The 17,415-nt window shown below is 38.8% G+C and overlaps 1 protein-coding gene across 1 annotated transcript; it reads left to right on the top strand.

Moving 5' to 3' along the window:
- The first annotated feature begins 466 nt into the window (after positions 1–466).
- Positions 467–13,297, top strand: LOC117305743 (double-strand-break repair protein rad21 homolog). The gene is made up of 11 exons (XM_033790618.1): positions 467–596; positions 2,869–3,050; positions 3,467–3,696; positions 4,134–4,240; positions 5,320–5,544; positions 6,585–6,716; positions 7,901–8,017; positions 8,394–8,623; positions 9,913–10,024; positions 10,732–10,991; positions 11,705–13,297. The coding sequence occupies exons 2-11, from the start codon at positions 2,907–2,909 to the stop codon at positions 11,978–11,980; spliced, it is 1,833 nt and encodes a 610-aa protein (XP_033646509.1). The 5' UTR covers positions 467–596; positions 2,869–2,906; the 3' UTR covers positions 11,981–13,297.
- Positions 13,298–17,415: the final 4,118 nt, after the last annotated feature.

Raw genomic sequence — 17,415 nt, forward strand, 5'->3', positions numbered from 1 at the left:
TTCAACCAATCAATCAATCAATCAAACATTTTTTTGCGCACCGCTTCCAGAGACGGGGAACTACTTTTTATGTCTTCAAATGGCGTAGTTAGATATTTCAGGCGGGAAATTGACGACGCCTTATTTAGGCGGTCAAATTTTTTATTACCAGTCCAAAACGTTTGGTATATATCAGAAGACGATACCTGGAAGGAGGTATGGAAATCGTTTAATTCTCAAGAACAATAACATTAATTTTTGAAAAAATTATTGAAAAACAGTTTTTGGCTACTGCTTCATCCATTTAATTTGAATTTAAGTATTATTTTTCTCACAATTATCTATTTCTTTAAGTGTGTTTTTCTTACTCCTTGTAACTATCGTCCAAATGTGTGCGTAGCGTCGGATCGGCGACTTGACTTCGAAAGCACAAAATACATGACATGCATGAACTACACGTAAATTACTGCTAAATTTACGTGTGTACAGAGACGAATGTGTACGGCCAAGAAGCAATTTTTCTGCACGAATGTTACATTTTAATTAAATGAATTTGGTTTGTTGGCTGAATTTGCAATTACTTGTACCAACGGGAGGTTTATTTCATCGTTTATTAGGTAAGTTTGGATTATCTTGAATCTAAATTAAATAGAAAATAGGAGGATACAGCTGTTTTTTGGAGGAAACCAATTTTACTTGTTTAAAATCAATTTATACCCGCGCTCAAATTGTGCGTAAACTAATCGTTTTGCTGGTGGGAGTAGTTTTTGGAGACATTTCCGTGCCTGTAAATAAAAGTGTGTACAACCTTTTTTCTTGGCTGAAAAGTGTCACAATTATTAGAAAGAAATAGGCCTAGGCCCTAGCCTATATATTTTTGTTTTATAGTTTATAATAGGCCTATCGAAAAATATTAAATTTAAAAATTAAATGTTTGTTATTTAATTTTTTGTTTTTCAATTTTCATGATTTTATTTATTATCATGGTCATCTATTTTTCATTATAATTATTCATTATTTTTGTTTGTCATTCCAGTTGTAAATGATAACTTTCCGTAAGGCGTAGTTGCGATAATACTCGATAACGTAACCATTTGTTTTTAATATTACGATACGAGGTACTTTCGAACGGCAACAGGAACTTGGTCCAACCTGCCAACACATGTACAATTTCGACAGCTGAGCTAGTCACTAGTTCGTTGCGATAACGTAACCCTCCTCCCGACGGCCGCCAGGCCGGAGGGTTACGAAGCTCCCGCAGTGTCATGTGTGCAGGGCGAAATGGTTAAAAACACACAATTTCGACAGCTAGTCAGGAGGTTTGCTCCATTTTCATTATTTTTGAAAATCATGACACCAATTTTAGGAACACGAACTTGATCCTCAATGTCTAATGAATCCTACCATATCACTCAAAACACCATCGAGGAAATAAATTGAAGAAAATTACCAAAACATACCAGATCCCCGAGCGAATGTCCCAGGTTGAAAATTTGAATCTGAGGGGGGCGGAGCTTCGGCTGTTTGTGCACGTCATGGACTCAGCGCTGCGTGTGGTGCATTCTGTATCCCTGCAACCATGGAGCAATAAACTAGACTGTGTGCAGCCGTAGTCTTGTACACGCGGTGAGATGCGGAAATCAGAGAAACAGAGCGCCCACTAACATTTGATTATTACAAGCGTGTACACTTTTTGCCGTGTGCATAGATCGGAACATTGGTCGCGTGTGTGACCGCGTAACACCAATGGTCTTGGAACCAAGACTACAGCTGCACAGTTTCCGGGATACACAATGCACCACACGCAGCGCTGAGTTGTTGACCCCGGTGACGTGCACACACAGCCGAAGCTCCGCCCCCTCAGATTCGAATTTTCAACCTGGGACATTTTTTACTCTTTCGCTCGGGAATCTGGTAAGTTTTTGTCCTTTTTCTTCAAATTATTTCCTCAATGGTGTTTTGAGTGATATAGTAGGATTCATTAGACATTGAGGATCAAGTTCGTGTTCCTAGAATTTGTGTTATGATTTTCAAAAGTGGTAAAAATGGAGCAAATCTGCTGACTAGCTGTCGAAATTGTACGTTTTTAACCATTTCGCCCTGCACACATGACATTGCGGGAGCTTCGTAACCCTCCGGCCTGTGCGGCCGTCGGGAGGAGGGTTACGTTATCGCAACTAAGCTATCACAAGGTTTGCCCCATTTTTACCGCTTTCAAAAGCAATGACACAAATTCTAAGGGCACAAGCTTGATCCTCAGTTACAATGTCTAAATTAAAATGCATCCTTTCATTACACTCAATTCAAAACACCATTGAGGAAATGTTTTTAAGAAAAAGGACAAAAACTTGACCAACAATGGGGTAAAAATTGGGCAAATCTGGTGACTATCTGTCCAAATTGTACGTGTTGGATTGCGATAACGTAACCCTCCTGTTGACGCCAGAGCCGGAGGGTTACGAAGCATGCGCAACCTGTGCAGGCGAAATGGTCAAACAGGTACAATTTTGACAGCTAGTCCACAGATTTGCTAAATTTTTACCACTTTCGAAAATCATGACACAAAATCTATGAACACGACCTTAATCCTCAATGTCTAATGAATAACACTCAAAAGCACAGTTTGAGAAAATATTTTGAAAAAAATGACAAAAACTTACCAGATCCCGGAGCGAAACAGCCACAAATTTCCCAGGTTCTATTTAGAACCTGTCACATCGCCATTTTGTGACTTCCTGATATGTTCAACGCTTTATTTTTTGGTCGCCAAGCGCTGAACTGTAGGTATCAGCCAATTGAATTGACGACCTGCCGAGCCGCGGCCAAGTATGACTTAACCAATTGTCTGGATTTATAACAATATTTTAATTATTTTTTATTAACCAACAGGACTGGTGTACAAGCAGTAGGTACCTCACCCGTGCACTATGTTTTATGCACATTTTGTGCTAAGCAAGAAAGGCCCATTAGCCAGGATATGGCTGGCTGCTCATTGGGACAAGAAGTTAACCAAGGCTCATGTATTTGAGACCAACGTGCCGTCATGTGTGGACAGTATTATTCACCCAAAGGTACTAAATTTATCAATTTACCGATGAATTGTTGATCTAGAATTTCTTTTATCTGTGCTGTGTTTGTTTGAATCCTTTTTCCAGGCTTAACAGGCACTGGACACTATTTGTAACTGCTCAAAATAATTGTTAACATACAACCTTACTTGGCAGTGAGCAGCGGAGAGCTGTTGATAGTATATTGTGAGAAATGGCTCCCTCTATGTCACCTGTATATGATTACACTGCCTGACCCAGTTAAAAGCAATTTTTTTTGTGCCTACATCCCTCAGTCCTTTTGAATCCGTCCTTTTGCCAAATGGGTATTTTTAACCCTTGGCCCAATTTCATAAAGCGATTTGCAAGCAGAATTTTCTGCTTCTTAGGTCAATGAAACTGAACCCTGCTGATAATACTTTGTTGCATTATGTATAAAGGTGAAAATGGCTTTAAGAACATCCGGTCATCTGCTGCTCGGTGTGGTACGTATCCACAGCCGTAAAGCCAAGTATCTACTAGCAGACTGTAATGAAGCCTTCGTTAAAATCAAGATGGCCTTCAGGCCTGGAGTGGTCGATCTGCCAGAGGAGAACCGTGAGGCTGCGTTTACTGCTATCACATTGCCAGAGGTCTTCCACGACTTTGACACATCGGTGCCTGACCTCAAGTAAGATTAAATACTTCCTTCTAAAAACTGGAGTATCAAATTATTATTTACATGGCGTCACCACAAGTCTCTCTTGCAAGGTTTTAGCCAGGATTTGGTAAAAGAATGTTCAAATTTGTAGGAAATTTAAAAACTTGTTCACTTAAAAACTTCTTGTTTTAAATGACATACATACAACAGGGTGTACGTATTTTTAAAAGGGTGTCCAAAGGGTACTGTTATAGACCCCTTACATTAGGTTCAAAGCTGCTTGCAAGTTGCATTTAGTCACGCACATGTTTGTTCGCACTAAGAGCAGCTCTATCGTCATTTGATCTGACTCATTGCGTCGCAGTGAGGGCCGCTGTTTAGAGACCGTGACATCATATGCAAGGGGGTCTACACATTTGTCATGTAAAGACCATTATTAACCCTTACCCAATGATTATCTTTGACAGTGATGCGGAGGTGCAGAAGCAATTCACATTGAATCAGAGCCGAGTGGAAGAGATAACAATGAAGGAAGATCTCGGATCTATTACGCTAGCACAGGATGATGGCTTTGGTAAGTACACCAGCCCCAATTCCATAATGCCTGCTAATAACAAACACCTGCTAAGCTAAAGGGAAATCTTGCTTAGCAAAAACAGGTAACCAGCCAACATTCTGTAAAGTTTCAGTGGTTGCGACTGGTGTCCCACTAATTTTTTGGTTGTCAAATGACTTTGTCAAGCAGTACATGTAAGTTCTGCTAAACAGCTTTATGAAATTGGGCCCAGGTCTTTCGTTAATTTTAAAGATGTGTATTATTTTGTTATGTCTTCCTTTTGATGAATCCAAGCTAGTCATCAGTTTATTTTACATGCCAACATTCATTTTGAGAGTACATGTAAGTTTATCATTAATGTTGTTTTCAAGAGACATTGCTTTGCTCTGATATCAAATATTAAAAAGGAAACTACAAAGCTCTGGAATGCAATAAATATTTTTATATAACACCCAAGCAGATCCTTGCCATTTGATTGGAGGATTGTCCGTCACGTGTTAGCAAATAAAAGTACTATTGCACACTACGTCACTCAGCAAAAAACATCACTGCCTGTGCGTGTCTTTGGTTACGCAGCAGTGGTACTACAAGGCATATACTAGCATTTGCCAACTGCCTGTCTCAAATTAACTGTACAGAACGCACATTGTCAAACAGGCCGACCCAAAAGAAACGGGTGTAATTTCATAGTTAGAAATTGTAGGCCTACGCTTTGTTTATTTTTAAAGTTGTATGCTCAAATCAAAATGGCAAAGATATACTTGGATGTTATATAAAACAAATAATGAATGTTTTTCATTCGTGCAATAGTGCAAATCTGTTCATTCGTTGAAAGATGAAACGTTCCATTCAACTCAGCTCAGCCTTGTTGAATAGAACATTCCATCTTTCAACTCATGAACATATTCGCACCATTGCACTCATAAACACTCATTATTTGTATAATATTGCATAAATTAAATTAAAGAAACTGCGTTTCTGTCATCACTCACATCCCACAAATTTCATGTTTTTTTATCACAACAATAAATATTTTTAATCTTTAATCTCAGTGAAAAAAAGTGTATGCTCAATGAGTTTACTTTATGACTAAACAGGTGATCTTGGTTTTGATGAGCGTGAGATAATGCGAGATGCTCAGCAGCAAGAGGAGTCTATGTACAAAGCATCTAGGGATGAATCCCATCTCCTTAGTGATGTAGAGAAAAGGAAAGACACATCGCTGGATACATCATTAGAGAAACCTATGGACTTGGGTCTGGATGAACCAATGAAAGATGATGGGTTTGGTGGTGATATGGTCATGGGAGAAGGACTGTTAGGTGAGTCTTCTTATTCTGTTTTGTTTTTTCTCTTCAGAACCTGGAAATGTACAGAGTGATTAGCATGCCTCAAAATTACTCATGGCACCCACAGCAATATACCTTTGTGACGGTGAGGTCATCTTGATTTTACTCCATTCCAACTCATTGTAACCAAACTGAGGCTAGATGAAATAATAGTCTGGTGCCATGCGCAATGAATGTTAGCATTCATTTACTGTTATTGGAAACAGGGAGCATGACCAAGATGGAGGCGGCATCATATAATTCTATTGCAACGGTGCCCTGTGCTTTTGCATTGGTTCCCTAAGATGCAAAGTTTGACACTTTCCTCATAGAAGTTCCCCTTATAGGAGGAAAGTTGCTGTTCTCTTCAAGAAGGAAGTTCAAGGCCTGTTTTTGACATACAATGAAACTAGTATTTAGTTTCTCTCAAGATTCATCACAAGGTCAATGTGTTCTACTTTTGATGTGTTCTTTAAAAAATAATTTTTCCAAAGATGGTTGAGATAAGCCTGTTTGTTCACTTGAATGAAACATTAATTTAAAGAAAGCTTTTCAGAGTTATGTTTTAACTGTTACAATGTTGTCAATATTTTGCAGCAGCATTGTATCTTGGCTCCTACTGGTGACCCTTTTAAAACGACAGCTTGTCCATGTCTTTGTGTACAAAACCTTGTCAGCATCCCAGTTTGTGGTACTTGCGTGCCTGGGATCAGTCTATAGACATTTATCATGGTGCAGCCATCGTGAATTTCTCCCATTGATATCAATGTTTCCAAACCGCGGCTGGAAGAACAAACTAGTCTGGTTCCTAATTGCAAGATGATTATTTGCATGCATTAATGTTATTCGATACGAGGAACATGACTAAGGTGGAGGCAGCATGATAAAGGTATATAGGTAAGCGCTTGTACTCAATAAAATATTCCTACTTTTTTTCAAGGACTAGTTATCATGCCTGGGTAGAGGTAATCTAGTTGTGCCACTTGTTGAGACTGTTGAGTGTGAATGATAAACTGATGTTGTTTGATGTTTAGGTGGTGGGTTCATGGAGACTGGAGGAGGTTTATTCGATGAGCATCCGGAGCTACAAGCTGCTGAGGTTTCCATGGGAACAGATAGTGATGCAAGAGATAAACAAACACCAGTGCAGCTTCATCCTGATAAAGGTGAGATTGAAAATCACTTAACGTTTGATCAGTTGAATCAAATCAAATCATCAGTAGGATCCCGAGATAGATCAAACCTGAGACAAGATCGATCCCCTTATTCATTGGAACTATCCTACCAACATTATGCAATTTCACAGATAACTAAACTAGAGGAGGACATTGGAAGGGGTCTCAAGCTGAAAACACTAGGAACTGGGCCCAATTTCATGTAGCATGTAGGCATACAAATTTGTTTAGAACCACAGTAAAATCTTGCTTATCAGAAACTGGCTCCCAGCCAAAAACCCATAGAGTTTACATTGTTGCAACTGGTGCCCAGCTCTTTTTTTGCATAGAAATTAGCTCAGCGTTTTTTCTTTAGCTTAACAGCTTAATGAAATTGGGCCTTGCTAGCAACAGTACCTACATGAATAACGCAACAAACTTGCATCACTGCTGTGTGAACCAACGCAATGCACCGCACTCCAAATGCGCAATGCAGCAATGTGTTTTGCTTTTTTAGAATCTAGCACATTTAACTGTGGCCGATCCACTCTACGCGTATTCTTAAGTATGCTAACGCGCAAATGAGGCATAAAGTCAAAGAGCAACTGGTCCCCTCTCATTCTTATTTGATCTTGTGATATGTCTAACTGTATGCAGTTTCCGGTGACCGTGTAAAAAAAACATGATTCATTTGAAAAGGAATCATGCCAAAATACCTCGATTTTTAAACACGCGTACTAAGCGTCCTACAAACAAGCACCAAACAAACGCTCAAACGTTTTCAACAAGCGTGCACACAAAGAAGTTGCCCTTGGGAGCCAATCAGTGTTGTTCTAAATACATCACTACCAGGTGTTTGTGACGACAGGCCTGAGTTTTACCTTTGACAGGGCAAGGCCATTTTCATTTTGCAATGGGCAGTTCCATTTGAAAATCTTAAAGTCAATGGGAAACTTTTTAAGGGGCACCAAAGCCAAGCCCGGGGGCATCAGAGGCCATGGTCTCTGTGCCTGCGTGTAATTCCAGGCCTATGACGAGAGGTATGGATACGGCATGTAGCAAGGGCTGAGCATCTAGTTGCCAGTTGTGATAGGGAAATGCATTTAGTATTGGATTCTGAAACTATTGCTATTAATTGTACATGTATTCATACTCATTGATGGAATTTCTATTGGTGTGCTTTTGTGTGTGTTTAGTTACAGAGCAAGAACCACAGCCAGCTGAGATGACAGAGCATCAAGCACCAGCTGATCAAACAACACTTGTACCTAATGAAGAAGAAGCTTTTGCATTGGAACCTATTGATATTACTGGTAAGTCTTGTTGCTAGATAGGTGCTATATAGGATTCAAACTGCCTCTAGCTACTGAGCAATCTCGGTGGTCTAGTTGATAAGACACTGCTCTAGAATCGCAGAGGTCGTTGGTTCGAATCCGCCGAGCAGTCAGGCTGGTCTAGTTGGTAAGACACTGCTCTAGATTTGTAAAGGTCGTGGGTTCGAATCCCACCCAATTAATTTGCCTGTGACTTTTTTTCGCGGAACTCGGGCAAGTACCGAGTGCTAACACACATCTGTCTTTATGGGTGAAACCAAAATGATTATTCTTTATCCCGTTGCAAATTTATAATCTATTGAAATATCTCCGTTGTATGTTAACATATCCTTTGTTTTGGTAATTGTGTTTACAGCTGGTGTCAAAGAAACGAGGCAACGGCGCAAACGTAAGCTCGTCGTTGATGAAATCAAAGAGCTTGCAGGCGATCTTATCAAATCCCAATTGAAAGACACATCGGACATTGTATCGACCCTTGACCTTGCTCCGCCTACCAAGAAGTTGATGTTATGGAAAGAGACCGGTGGGGCAGAGAAGTTGTTTGGTCTACCTGGCAGGCATTCTAATGCGGATCACATTATCAAGGTGAGATTCGCACTCCTATGTTGTTTATTAGCTGTTTGATTGCGCATTTGTTTTATTTTTACACACACGTTTTTGATTAGTCCATTTTAGTCCATTTCAGCCCTGCTACCTTTGGCAGAGCACAAGGTTTGCCCTTAACTTTTGTAGCGACCTTTTGTAGCTTAAGCATGAAAATAGCTTACTCATTTTACACATGTTACTGCCCAAAATTTCATGCCATATACATTGCTTGTGACTGGAATTTAGCTGTTGTTTACTTAGCATATTAATTGAGTGGAGTCTTGGCCGGTAATCTTATTTTACTAAGCAAGGATTTTGTTTGCTTAAGCACAATTTTGTGCTTAAGCAGCTCCATGAAATTTGGCCCAGGAGCATGGGGCCTACTTTTCCATCACATCACTAAAGTATCAACCCAGCGGCCGATTTCACAAAACTCTAGGAGTAGGACGGGTAACCCGTCCTAACTTAGGATGGGTTCAATTCGTCCTACGTATTTGGATACGGAACTGAACCCGTCCTACATGTCCTAAGTCCTAAGATTAATCCTAAGTTAGGAAGAGTTTGGTGAAATCGACGGCTGGATGTTTATATATGGGATTAGAGGGATTGCATAGTGAAGTAACAAGATATATTTGGTATGTCGATCTGCTGAAAAAGGACACTGGATTTGTGACAGCTGGGGAAGTGTCCACATGCATGGGGGACAGGAAGACCTGGAGAAACCTCAGCCGTAATATCATTGACCGAGGACACTACTCGAAATAGAAGAACGTAACACCATGTGTATATCTACTTGCTGGGTAGATCATGTTCTTATGAGAACTTGTCTTGCTTTTAATCTTCAAATACGCTTGAATCCTTGATTCTGATTGATCGATCCAAGAGTTTGATATAAACCTATATTGCAGGGCCCTGCGTCCTGTGTGTTTTGACTGCTCTCCAAGTTTGCTTGAAGATAAATTTTTTATCACACGCGCACTCGTGGAATACGGAAAACTATAGCGCGTCTGCATCCCACATCCAACTCGGCATACGACCTTGTTGGATATTGTACGCAGAAGTATAGTGTTCCGTATGCCACTCGCGCTCAAGTTGTAATTGATAATATTCACTTCTTGTTATAACTTCACTACCGAGTTCTAAATAAAAACATAATCTACCCAGCACGTAGATTTATGCATGATGTTACAGCAAACTTAATATAATATATGGATGTATATTTTGAGAAACATACATGTTTAAACATAACCAACTTTTAAATTTAATATAATTGTTGTTGTACATTTCAGATCTTCACCAAGAACCTGACGCCTGACATCCCTAAGGATCTACGTACTCACCAAGAAGATTTCTTAGACTTGGAAGAACCAGAGAGAATGAGAGATGACCCTCTTTCACAAAGTAAGGAATTTAATAAATAAAATAATTCCTTTATTGATTTCTGAAATTCAAGTTCGTGGCAGAGCGGATAAAAGCGCTGAACTCAAGCTCTGGTGTTTCTGTTCAGCGGAGTGTGGGTTCGACTCCCGGTTGTGATACTTGTGTCCTTTAGCAAGGCACTTAACCTCAATTGATTCGTAAAAAGTTGTGAAAGTAGTGCATTCTGCTCTAGCAGCCAGGCTCCCAGTGGATGATACCCATGCCTACATCCTTTCGGACTTAGAAGGGGGATAAACCTTTTTTAGCCCTAGGAGTAGGTGGAAACGTGCCCTGGTGACAGTTTAGTGTAGCCCTCACCTTGAAGTGGCCGACCGTGGCCTTGTGATGTTACACCCATTTCAGACAGGCTGGCCAGAGTCGCGCCTAATCAAACAGATTAGGAGCCACTATAGGTCAGACAGGCCAACTTAACATAACATTTACATTTGCTCCACTCATGACAAGATCGACGTCTACAAAAGTCGATCGACGTCTACAAAAGTCGATCTTACGACTGCTAGCGCGTCCAGCGGCTCCTAACTGTTTCAGACGCCAAACTTTTCATGTACTTAGAATTTGGTTCGGCTTGACTCTGGAGCGTCTGTCTAAAACGGGTGTTAGGCGATCTCTCTCTCTCGCAAAAACAAAAGGAATCATACATTTATCATTTCCTGTTTTCTAACTCCAAGGTGTTGCAGTACCAGAGCAAGATTCCACCCTAGTAGAGGACCAACAAGCACGAGCCCAACGTGAGGCCAGTACATCTAAGCTTCCTGATCTATCATTGATGTCAGTCAGAAGAGCCTCTGTTTCCAGCGGTGAGGATGATTACGATGCTGGGGATGATCTCTTCGGTCCGGAGTACGATGATGATTATGATATTCCATCAGTCATGCCTCAGTCTGTCGGACCTCAACAATCCCAAGAAGAAGAGGAAGAAGAAGAAGAGGTAAGGGTCTTAATTCGGAGGTTGAAGACTCAAGTCCCGCTCTTGTTGTTATTGTGTGTTTTACCCAAAGTTAATATGAGGGGAATTGACCCAAAACAGGTAAAATGTTGCCACTGAAAAGAACAGACAGATGACATTTTCAGCTGTTTGCAAATTGTGCACAGCCTCTTTAAAGGCAAAGTATACAGTTGGTTTTTGAATCGTTTGACTGCTTTAATCCTATTTAAAGTAGATGTATACAATAAAATAGATGTACATGTATACACATTCAAAGTGAAAATTTCACTTCAAAAGGTGGTCACCGAAAATCGGGAGCGGTTATGTCCGCACAGGGACAAAAACCGCTACTAGGAATACACGATCTGAGATTCCAGTAATGCTTCTCAGATTCAAATTTTGGGGGTTTAAAAACTGATCACTTTATCCATAACCACATTACTTCAAAGTGGAAGGTTTCTCAAAATGCTTCATACAATCAAACACTGATGTGGGCTTCTAACCAAAAGATTTTATTGCCATTCATTTTGAGAGTAATATACATTCCCCTTGAGAAAAGCAAAGATATTAAACAGAAAAAGAACATAAGTGTCAAACATATTTTCCCCAATTTTTTTTCTGGTGGTTTATTATTTGGGGTTTCTAGATTAAGCCACTGTGCTTTTGTTTCATGAATGCGACAATACTATAAAAGTGTCTGTTTTGTGTTGTCTCAGATCGAGGAGCGTGAGGGTGAGAACACTGAAGAGAGAGAAGAGAGGATCTTAAACAAGCGTGCTCATCAAATGCTGACAACACTCCGTAGCCGCTTCATGAAAGAAGACACGTTAACCTTCTTCGAGCTTACCAGGAAGCAGAATCGCAAACAAGTCGCCGCTAAGTTCTATACTCTACTCGTTCTCAAGAAACAACAAGCTATTGAGGTTCAACAGCAAAGCACGTTTGCGGATATTAGCATCATCCCCGGACCGGCGTTTAACACGATCTACTAATTTGAATGAAGTAAACATCAAACAAATACATACGAGCCTGTCCAAGATTGTACTAATTGGACCGTGGCCCAATTTCATAAAGCTGTTCAGCAGAAGACAAATTTCTTGATAAGCAAAAATTGAGTTGGGCACCAGCCTTAACAATGCAAACCTAATGTAATTCGGGCTGGTAACCTGTTTCTTCTTAGCAATACTGTGCTGTGCTTAGTAAATTTTAGTGCTTACAGATTGTATGAAATTGGGGGCTATTCTTGTATTAAGGCTGATTAGCATAAAATGAAAGCTGCTGTGTTAAACCAGCTGTGGGGATCTTACTGTTTTGGCTCGTTAATAACTTAACAATGTTTTTCTGCCTACCAGCTTTTATGAAATCGGGCTGGCGCCATTTGTTACCTACGTCTGCTCCAATTTGGGTCCAATTTGCAATTATAGGAAATGTGCAGGACTTCCAAGCAACTACACAGGGTTGGCACTGCTTCCACCAATGGCTACGATTATTTGTTAAATGACAGCCATTCCAAAAAGGTGTTTTCTTTCAGAATCCTTTGGTATTTTGTTGAGAAGAAAATTTTTCTTAGAAAGAAATAGAACGCGTTGCTGAATTTCAACAATTTTCTGAACTGAGAAAAGAGGCGGACCTACTTCCCCCTTTAATTGTTCTCCAGACTATGAAAAATATCGGCCAGGAAGACATGATCTCCATTATTTATTGAATACTTTTATACTATTGTAGTTTTTAATTTAAACCATGATTTCAGTTTTGTACATCATCGTGATCAAAGTTCTTTTGAAGAACTGTTATGCGACTGATAATGAAAAATTGTTCCTTTTTTTTTCTTACTGCTTTTTAAAATTTCATTTTTCGATAGTTGTGAACTAAACTGGGTGCAGATTCGACCGCAGTGTTATGTGATAGAAGTTTTGTCATTTTACTACAGTTTTAGCATTGGGTTATAATGTTTTCAATCTCCTACATTAGCTTGCCTTTTAAAGAACTTTTACTCGTGATGTTTTGGTTATTTGTTCAACTTGAGTACAGTATGTTACTGGTGTTACGTACGGAAATTTCAAATAATTTGTCTTAAACTAAAAAGGGAATATTTTTGTAGTGATCGAAATTATTAATTGAGGAAAAAACAAGTCAGATTGTTAGTTTTTATTCCACTACATAATAAGTACATAGATGAGACTCCTGCCATTAGTGTATAACTGTAGCTTGGATACTTATATGTAATGTTAAACGAACACGTTGCCTTGGATCGGTCGAGTTGGTCTTTCAAAAGCGTTTGTAACCGCTTGTAAGAGCTTGTTATAAAATGCACATGGGTAGAAAGATGTTTTAAAATTAGAATAACGGTCGGCCATTTATGGGAGTCAAACTTTTGACACCCTATAAATGGCTGACCGTGTTAGTTTGCAAAGTAAAAGGAAAACCACGCAATTTCAAGGCAAATCTGTGTGGATCATTGTATTCTTCTTTTAAAACATCTTTCTAACCATATGCATTTCATAATAAACGGTTACAAACGCTTTTTATAGACCAACTCGGCCGATCCAAGGCAACATGTTCCTTTAGAAAGAGGGATGGTTGTCAATTTCAGTCCATACTTTGGTTCAACATGTCCAGCCGGAACATTGCTAGTGCTCAATATGTCATTGATCATAACTGCGGCCATTTCATGGCTCTGCTTACCACCAACTTCTGCGCTTACGATCACCATTCTCCATTTACTGTGTAGGCGCTGAATTTCTGTGCTAGCTGTGTAAGAGAATGCCTGGTAACGTGGAGTATGCACAAGCGAAAATTCCCTACTAACAAATGAAATACGCTTGATGTAAGCGCGACATTCTCTGCTTCCGTAAGCGCTGATTCTTTGCTTACGGTAAGTAGAGCCATGAAATTGGGCCCTGATTTCATGTCAGGGACAATCATTCAAAGACCAATGATATCTGTTGTAAGCAAAACGGAAGTAGGTTTAGGAACTAGACTTGTATTGCTTTTCATTGTATTAAATGTTACTATTTGTACATAATGTATTTAAACGAATTAGTAGATAGTAAGTCGCTGGGAATATTCTAAACGGCAGTAGACATTTTTAAGTTTTCTTAAATCACATAGGTTTGTAGCAGGTGGATCAATATATTTTCATTAGATCCTCCCAAAACGTGTAAATATTTTAATTTGTGTTTTAGACATTTTTAAATATTGCTGGATATATAAACATTGCCGCAACGAGCATCTGCAACCCTTAATAGTGGACAAGTGAATCCTAAATCCCCAAGTGATGTTTATTTCTTTTCATTACATGTAGCTTACATGTATGGTCATGTCAGAATGGTCGTGTCAGAACTTGCAGCTAAAGCTATGGCTACCACTGGCTAAGGGTGTTGCTAAGGAGTAACTTTTCTTAAACGCATGATGATGCAGAAATCTAGCCGTAGCTCTAGCAACTTATTCAGACAAAGCCTTAATCCTGGTTTATACTTCCTGCGAATGTATCAATGACATCAACAAATTCAACTCCTGCGAAACATTCGCTGTGAAAACAGCCCTGTGATGACAACATTCACTTTTCATTCGCAACCAGGCTTCATCATTTTTTGTTGAAGAGCATAGAACTGCTGTATTTATTTGGGTAATTTTGATAACTTTTGCAACATAGAAATTCTGGACCTCAAACACTACACATGTTTATAGACTGAACTGACAAAATTCATGCATGGATTTTACCAAACCACATGCTAACCTCCCCTGTACATATCAGACAATGAACCTTTCCAAAGCTTTAGCAACAATGGTACAAACTTATTTTTTATGAATCACTTTTTACAATGCAGTTGCATAAGCAATCTAAACAAGTATTAAAATAACTCTAGACTTCATAATAAAAGCATCTAGATCTAAAGTCAAATGTAAGAAAATGAACTGCTGCCATATTTATTTGTTGAGCATGTAAAGTATATTTCATCGATATCTCCACCAACTTTGTAATCCCAAGGAACAAGTTTTTAAAAAGCCGTCTTTTACATTTGTAAATATCAAACCAAATGGTCTTGAAATTTATTCAAAACTTTTATCAATATATCTTGAACACTCAACCAGTTTTAAGTCAAACTGCATTCAAAAGAAATTTCAGTGTTCTCTGCATTCAGATATGTTGTGTACTTATCTGTGGAAACAATAACACTATTTTTATTCCTCTAGTACTTAGGATATTTCATGTATTCCTAAAAGCGTCTTGAAAGCTCCAATTTCGGAGTACCATGTACATGTACAATCTTTTGCTGGCTGCTTTATTGTTGCTTAGCAGAAGTGTTGTCTGCTTAAGCAGGTATGAATTGGGCTTAGGTGGAATACCATTATTTTAACATGAATTTGAAACTCAAGTATTGGATATTTTTATCAGCAATGACTTTCAACTCCGATAGTGAGTCAAACTATATAACAGTTGGGTCATAAATGAAAGGATGTTACATTTTGATATATTGCAAGAAAAAGCCTGACGTTTCGACCCTCTAGGCCTATAACTATTTTGTGCATTTATACCATATATGTCCTTTTTGTTGGTAAGCAGTTTGCAACAGCTAATTCTATTTTCTCATTTTGAAAAGTTGTTTGTAGTTGTCACCATTGTTTTGTTTTTTGTTGTGCTATATTATGTCAAAATAGACAGGCTTGCATTGAGCCATTCTTACTTTGTCCATTTAAGACGGGCTCCAAAGTCGAATCCAGTTTCACAATGCACTCATTTTCAATAGATGGAGTCACTTTGAAAGTGGGATTGTAATTAACAAGTCTACAACTGCATGAATTCCCCTTTCAGTGAAATGTTGTCAACATCCAAAGATAATGCATAATTTTTTGTGTGGGAAAGTTTTAGTTCAATCCTGAATTAGGATGATATTCGATCAAAAAGACATTTATTTAATGTATGGACGAATTTGTTGATATCCAATTTCCTTATGTTTTAAGTTACGCTCTGAAAGAGAATAACACCTGTTTCAGACAGCTTTCCAGAGTCGTGCCGAACAAAATTCTGAATCAAGTACACGACAAGTCTGATGTTTGAAACAGTTAGGAGCGACTGATTGCGCTAGAAGTCAAAAGATCGACTGTTGCAGTCATTCGGAATGACTGTGGAGTGTCTTGGTTTCAGATGTCGATCTTTTCATAAGCCAAGCCAATGTAAATGTTATGTTAAGTTCGCCTGTCTGAAACCAAAATTTATTTGGGTGGACCTAGAGTCACTCCTAATCTATTTCATGTATTTGGTTCGGCTCTGGCATGCTCGTTTGAAACTTGTCATTATTTCTCCAACTTTCTTAAGGACTCTGTATCTATGTGAATTGAGTTTGTCACAAAACTGAGTTTGACCATGGAGCCCCTCTCTAAAAAGAATTGTATTTCTTAAACGTTTGTTTGTAAAGTTTTCTTTGATTGTCTTGAATTAATGCCAACTCAGAAGACTGCTGTACATTATTTTAAGATAAGTTGTTTTTTATACAGTTCCCATGATTTATCAAAGCTGATTAGTAAAGATTAAATAAGAATAAATTTTCTGTGTAATAAAAATGTTTTTATGTGATTTACTTTTATTAACCAATATTCACCGTTTTCATGACCCTGAATTTACCCTGAATTTACATTATATACTGTGCTTAGCTTAAAACGTCGAACCTGCAATACTTAAGACCTCATATGATTTTTTAAATGTGCAACCCTTTTAATTGACTAAAGCCTGGTTCATACTTTATTTGCAACAGTTGAGCTTTTTAACTCCTTCGAAACATTCGCTGTGAAAACGGCCCTGTGATGTAAAAATTTGCATCGCATTCACAGGAAATATGAATCTTTTTTTTATATTTTAATATTGGCTCATAATAGTTAGTAGTTAGTCAAAGATGTCTCATTGTGAAACCTCTTGAAGGACACTATTGGTAATTGTCAAAGACCAGTATTCTCACTTGGATCTCAACATATGCATAAAATAACAAATCTGTGAAAGTTCTGACTCCATTGGTCGTCGAAGTTGCGAAAGAATATTATGGAAGAAAAAACGCCCTTGTCGCACAAGTTGTGTGCTTTCGGATGCCCTGAATTTGAGACCTTATCTGAGGTCTCGAATTCATATAATTCAGAGAGAAATTACTTCTTTCTCAAAAACTGCATTACTTCAGAGGGAGCTGTTTCTCACAATGTTTTATACAATCAACAGCTCTCCATTTCCAGTACCAAGTAAGTTTTTATGCCAACATTTAAGCAAGACACTTAACCATTTTTGCCATTTCTTTCAGATGGGACGTAAAGCCATTGGTCCTGTGTGTTGTGTAATGCTCGTACAAGAACCTGTTGCACTTATCGTTAAGAGAAGGGGTTCACCCCGGTGTTCCTGGTTTGATTGGCAGCATGTTGAGTCACAGCACCTTGTAAACCA

The sequence above is a fragment of the Asterias rubens genome, unplaced genomic scaffold (genome assembly GCF_902459465.1).
Source record: "Asterias rubens unplaced genomic scaffold, eAstRub1.3, whole genome shotgun sequence".
NCBI lineage: Eukaryota > Metazoa > Echinodermata > Asteroidea > Forcipulatida > Asteriidae > Asterias > Asterias rubens.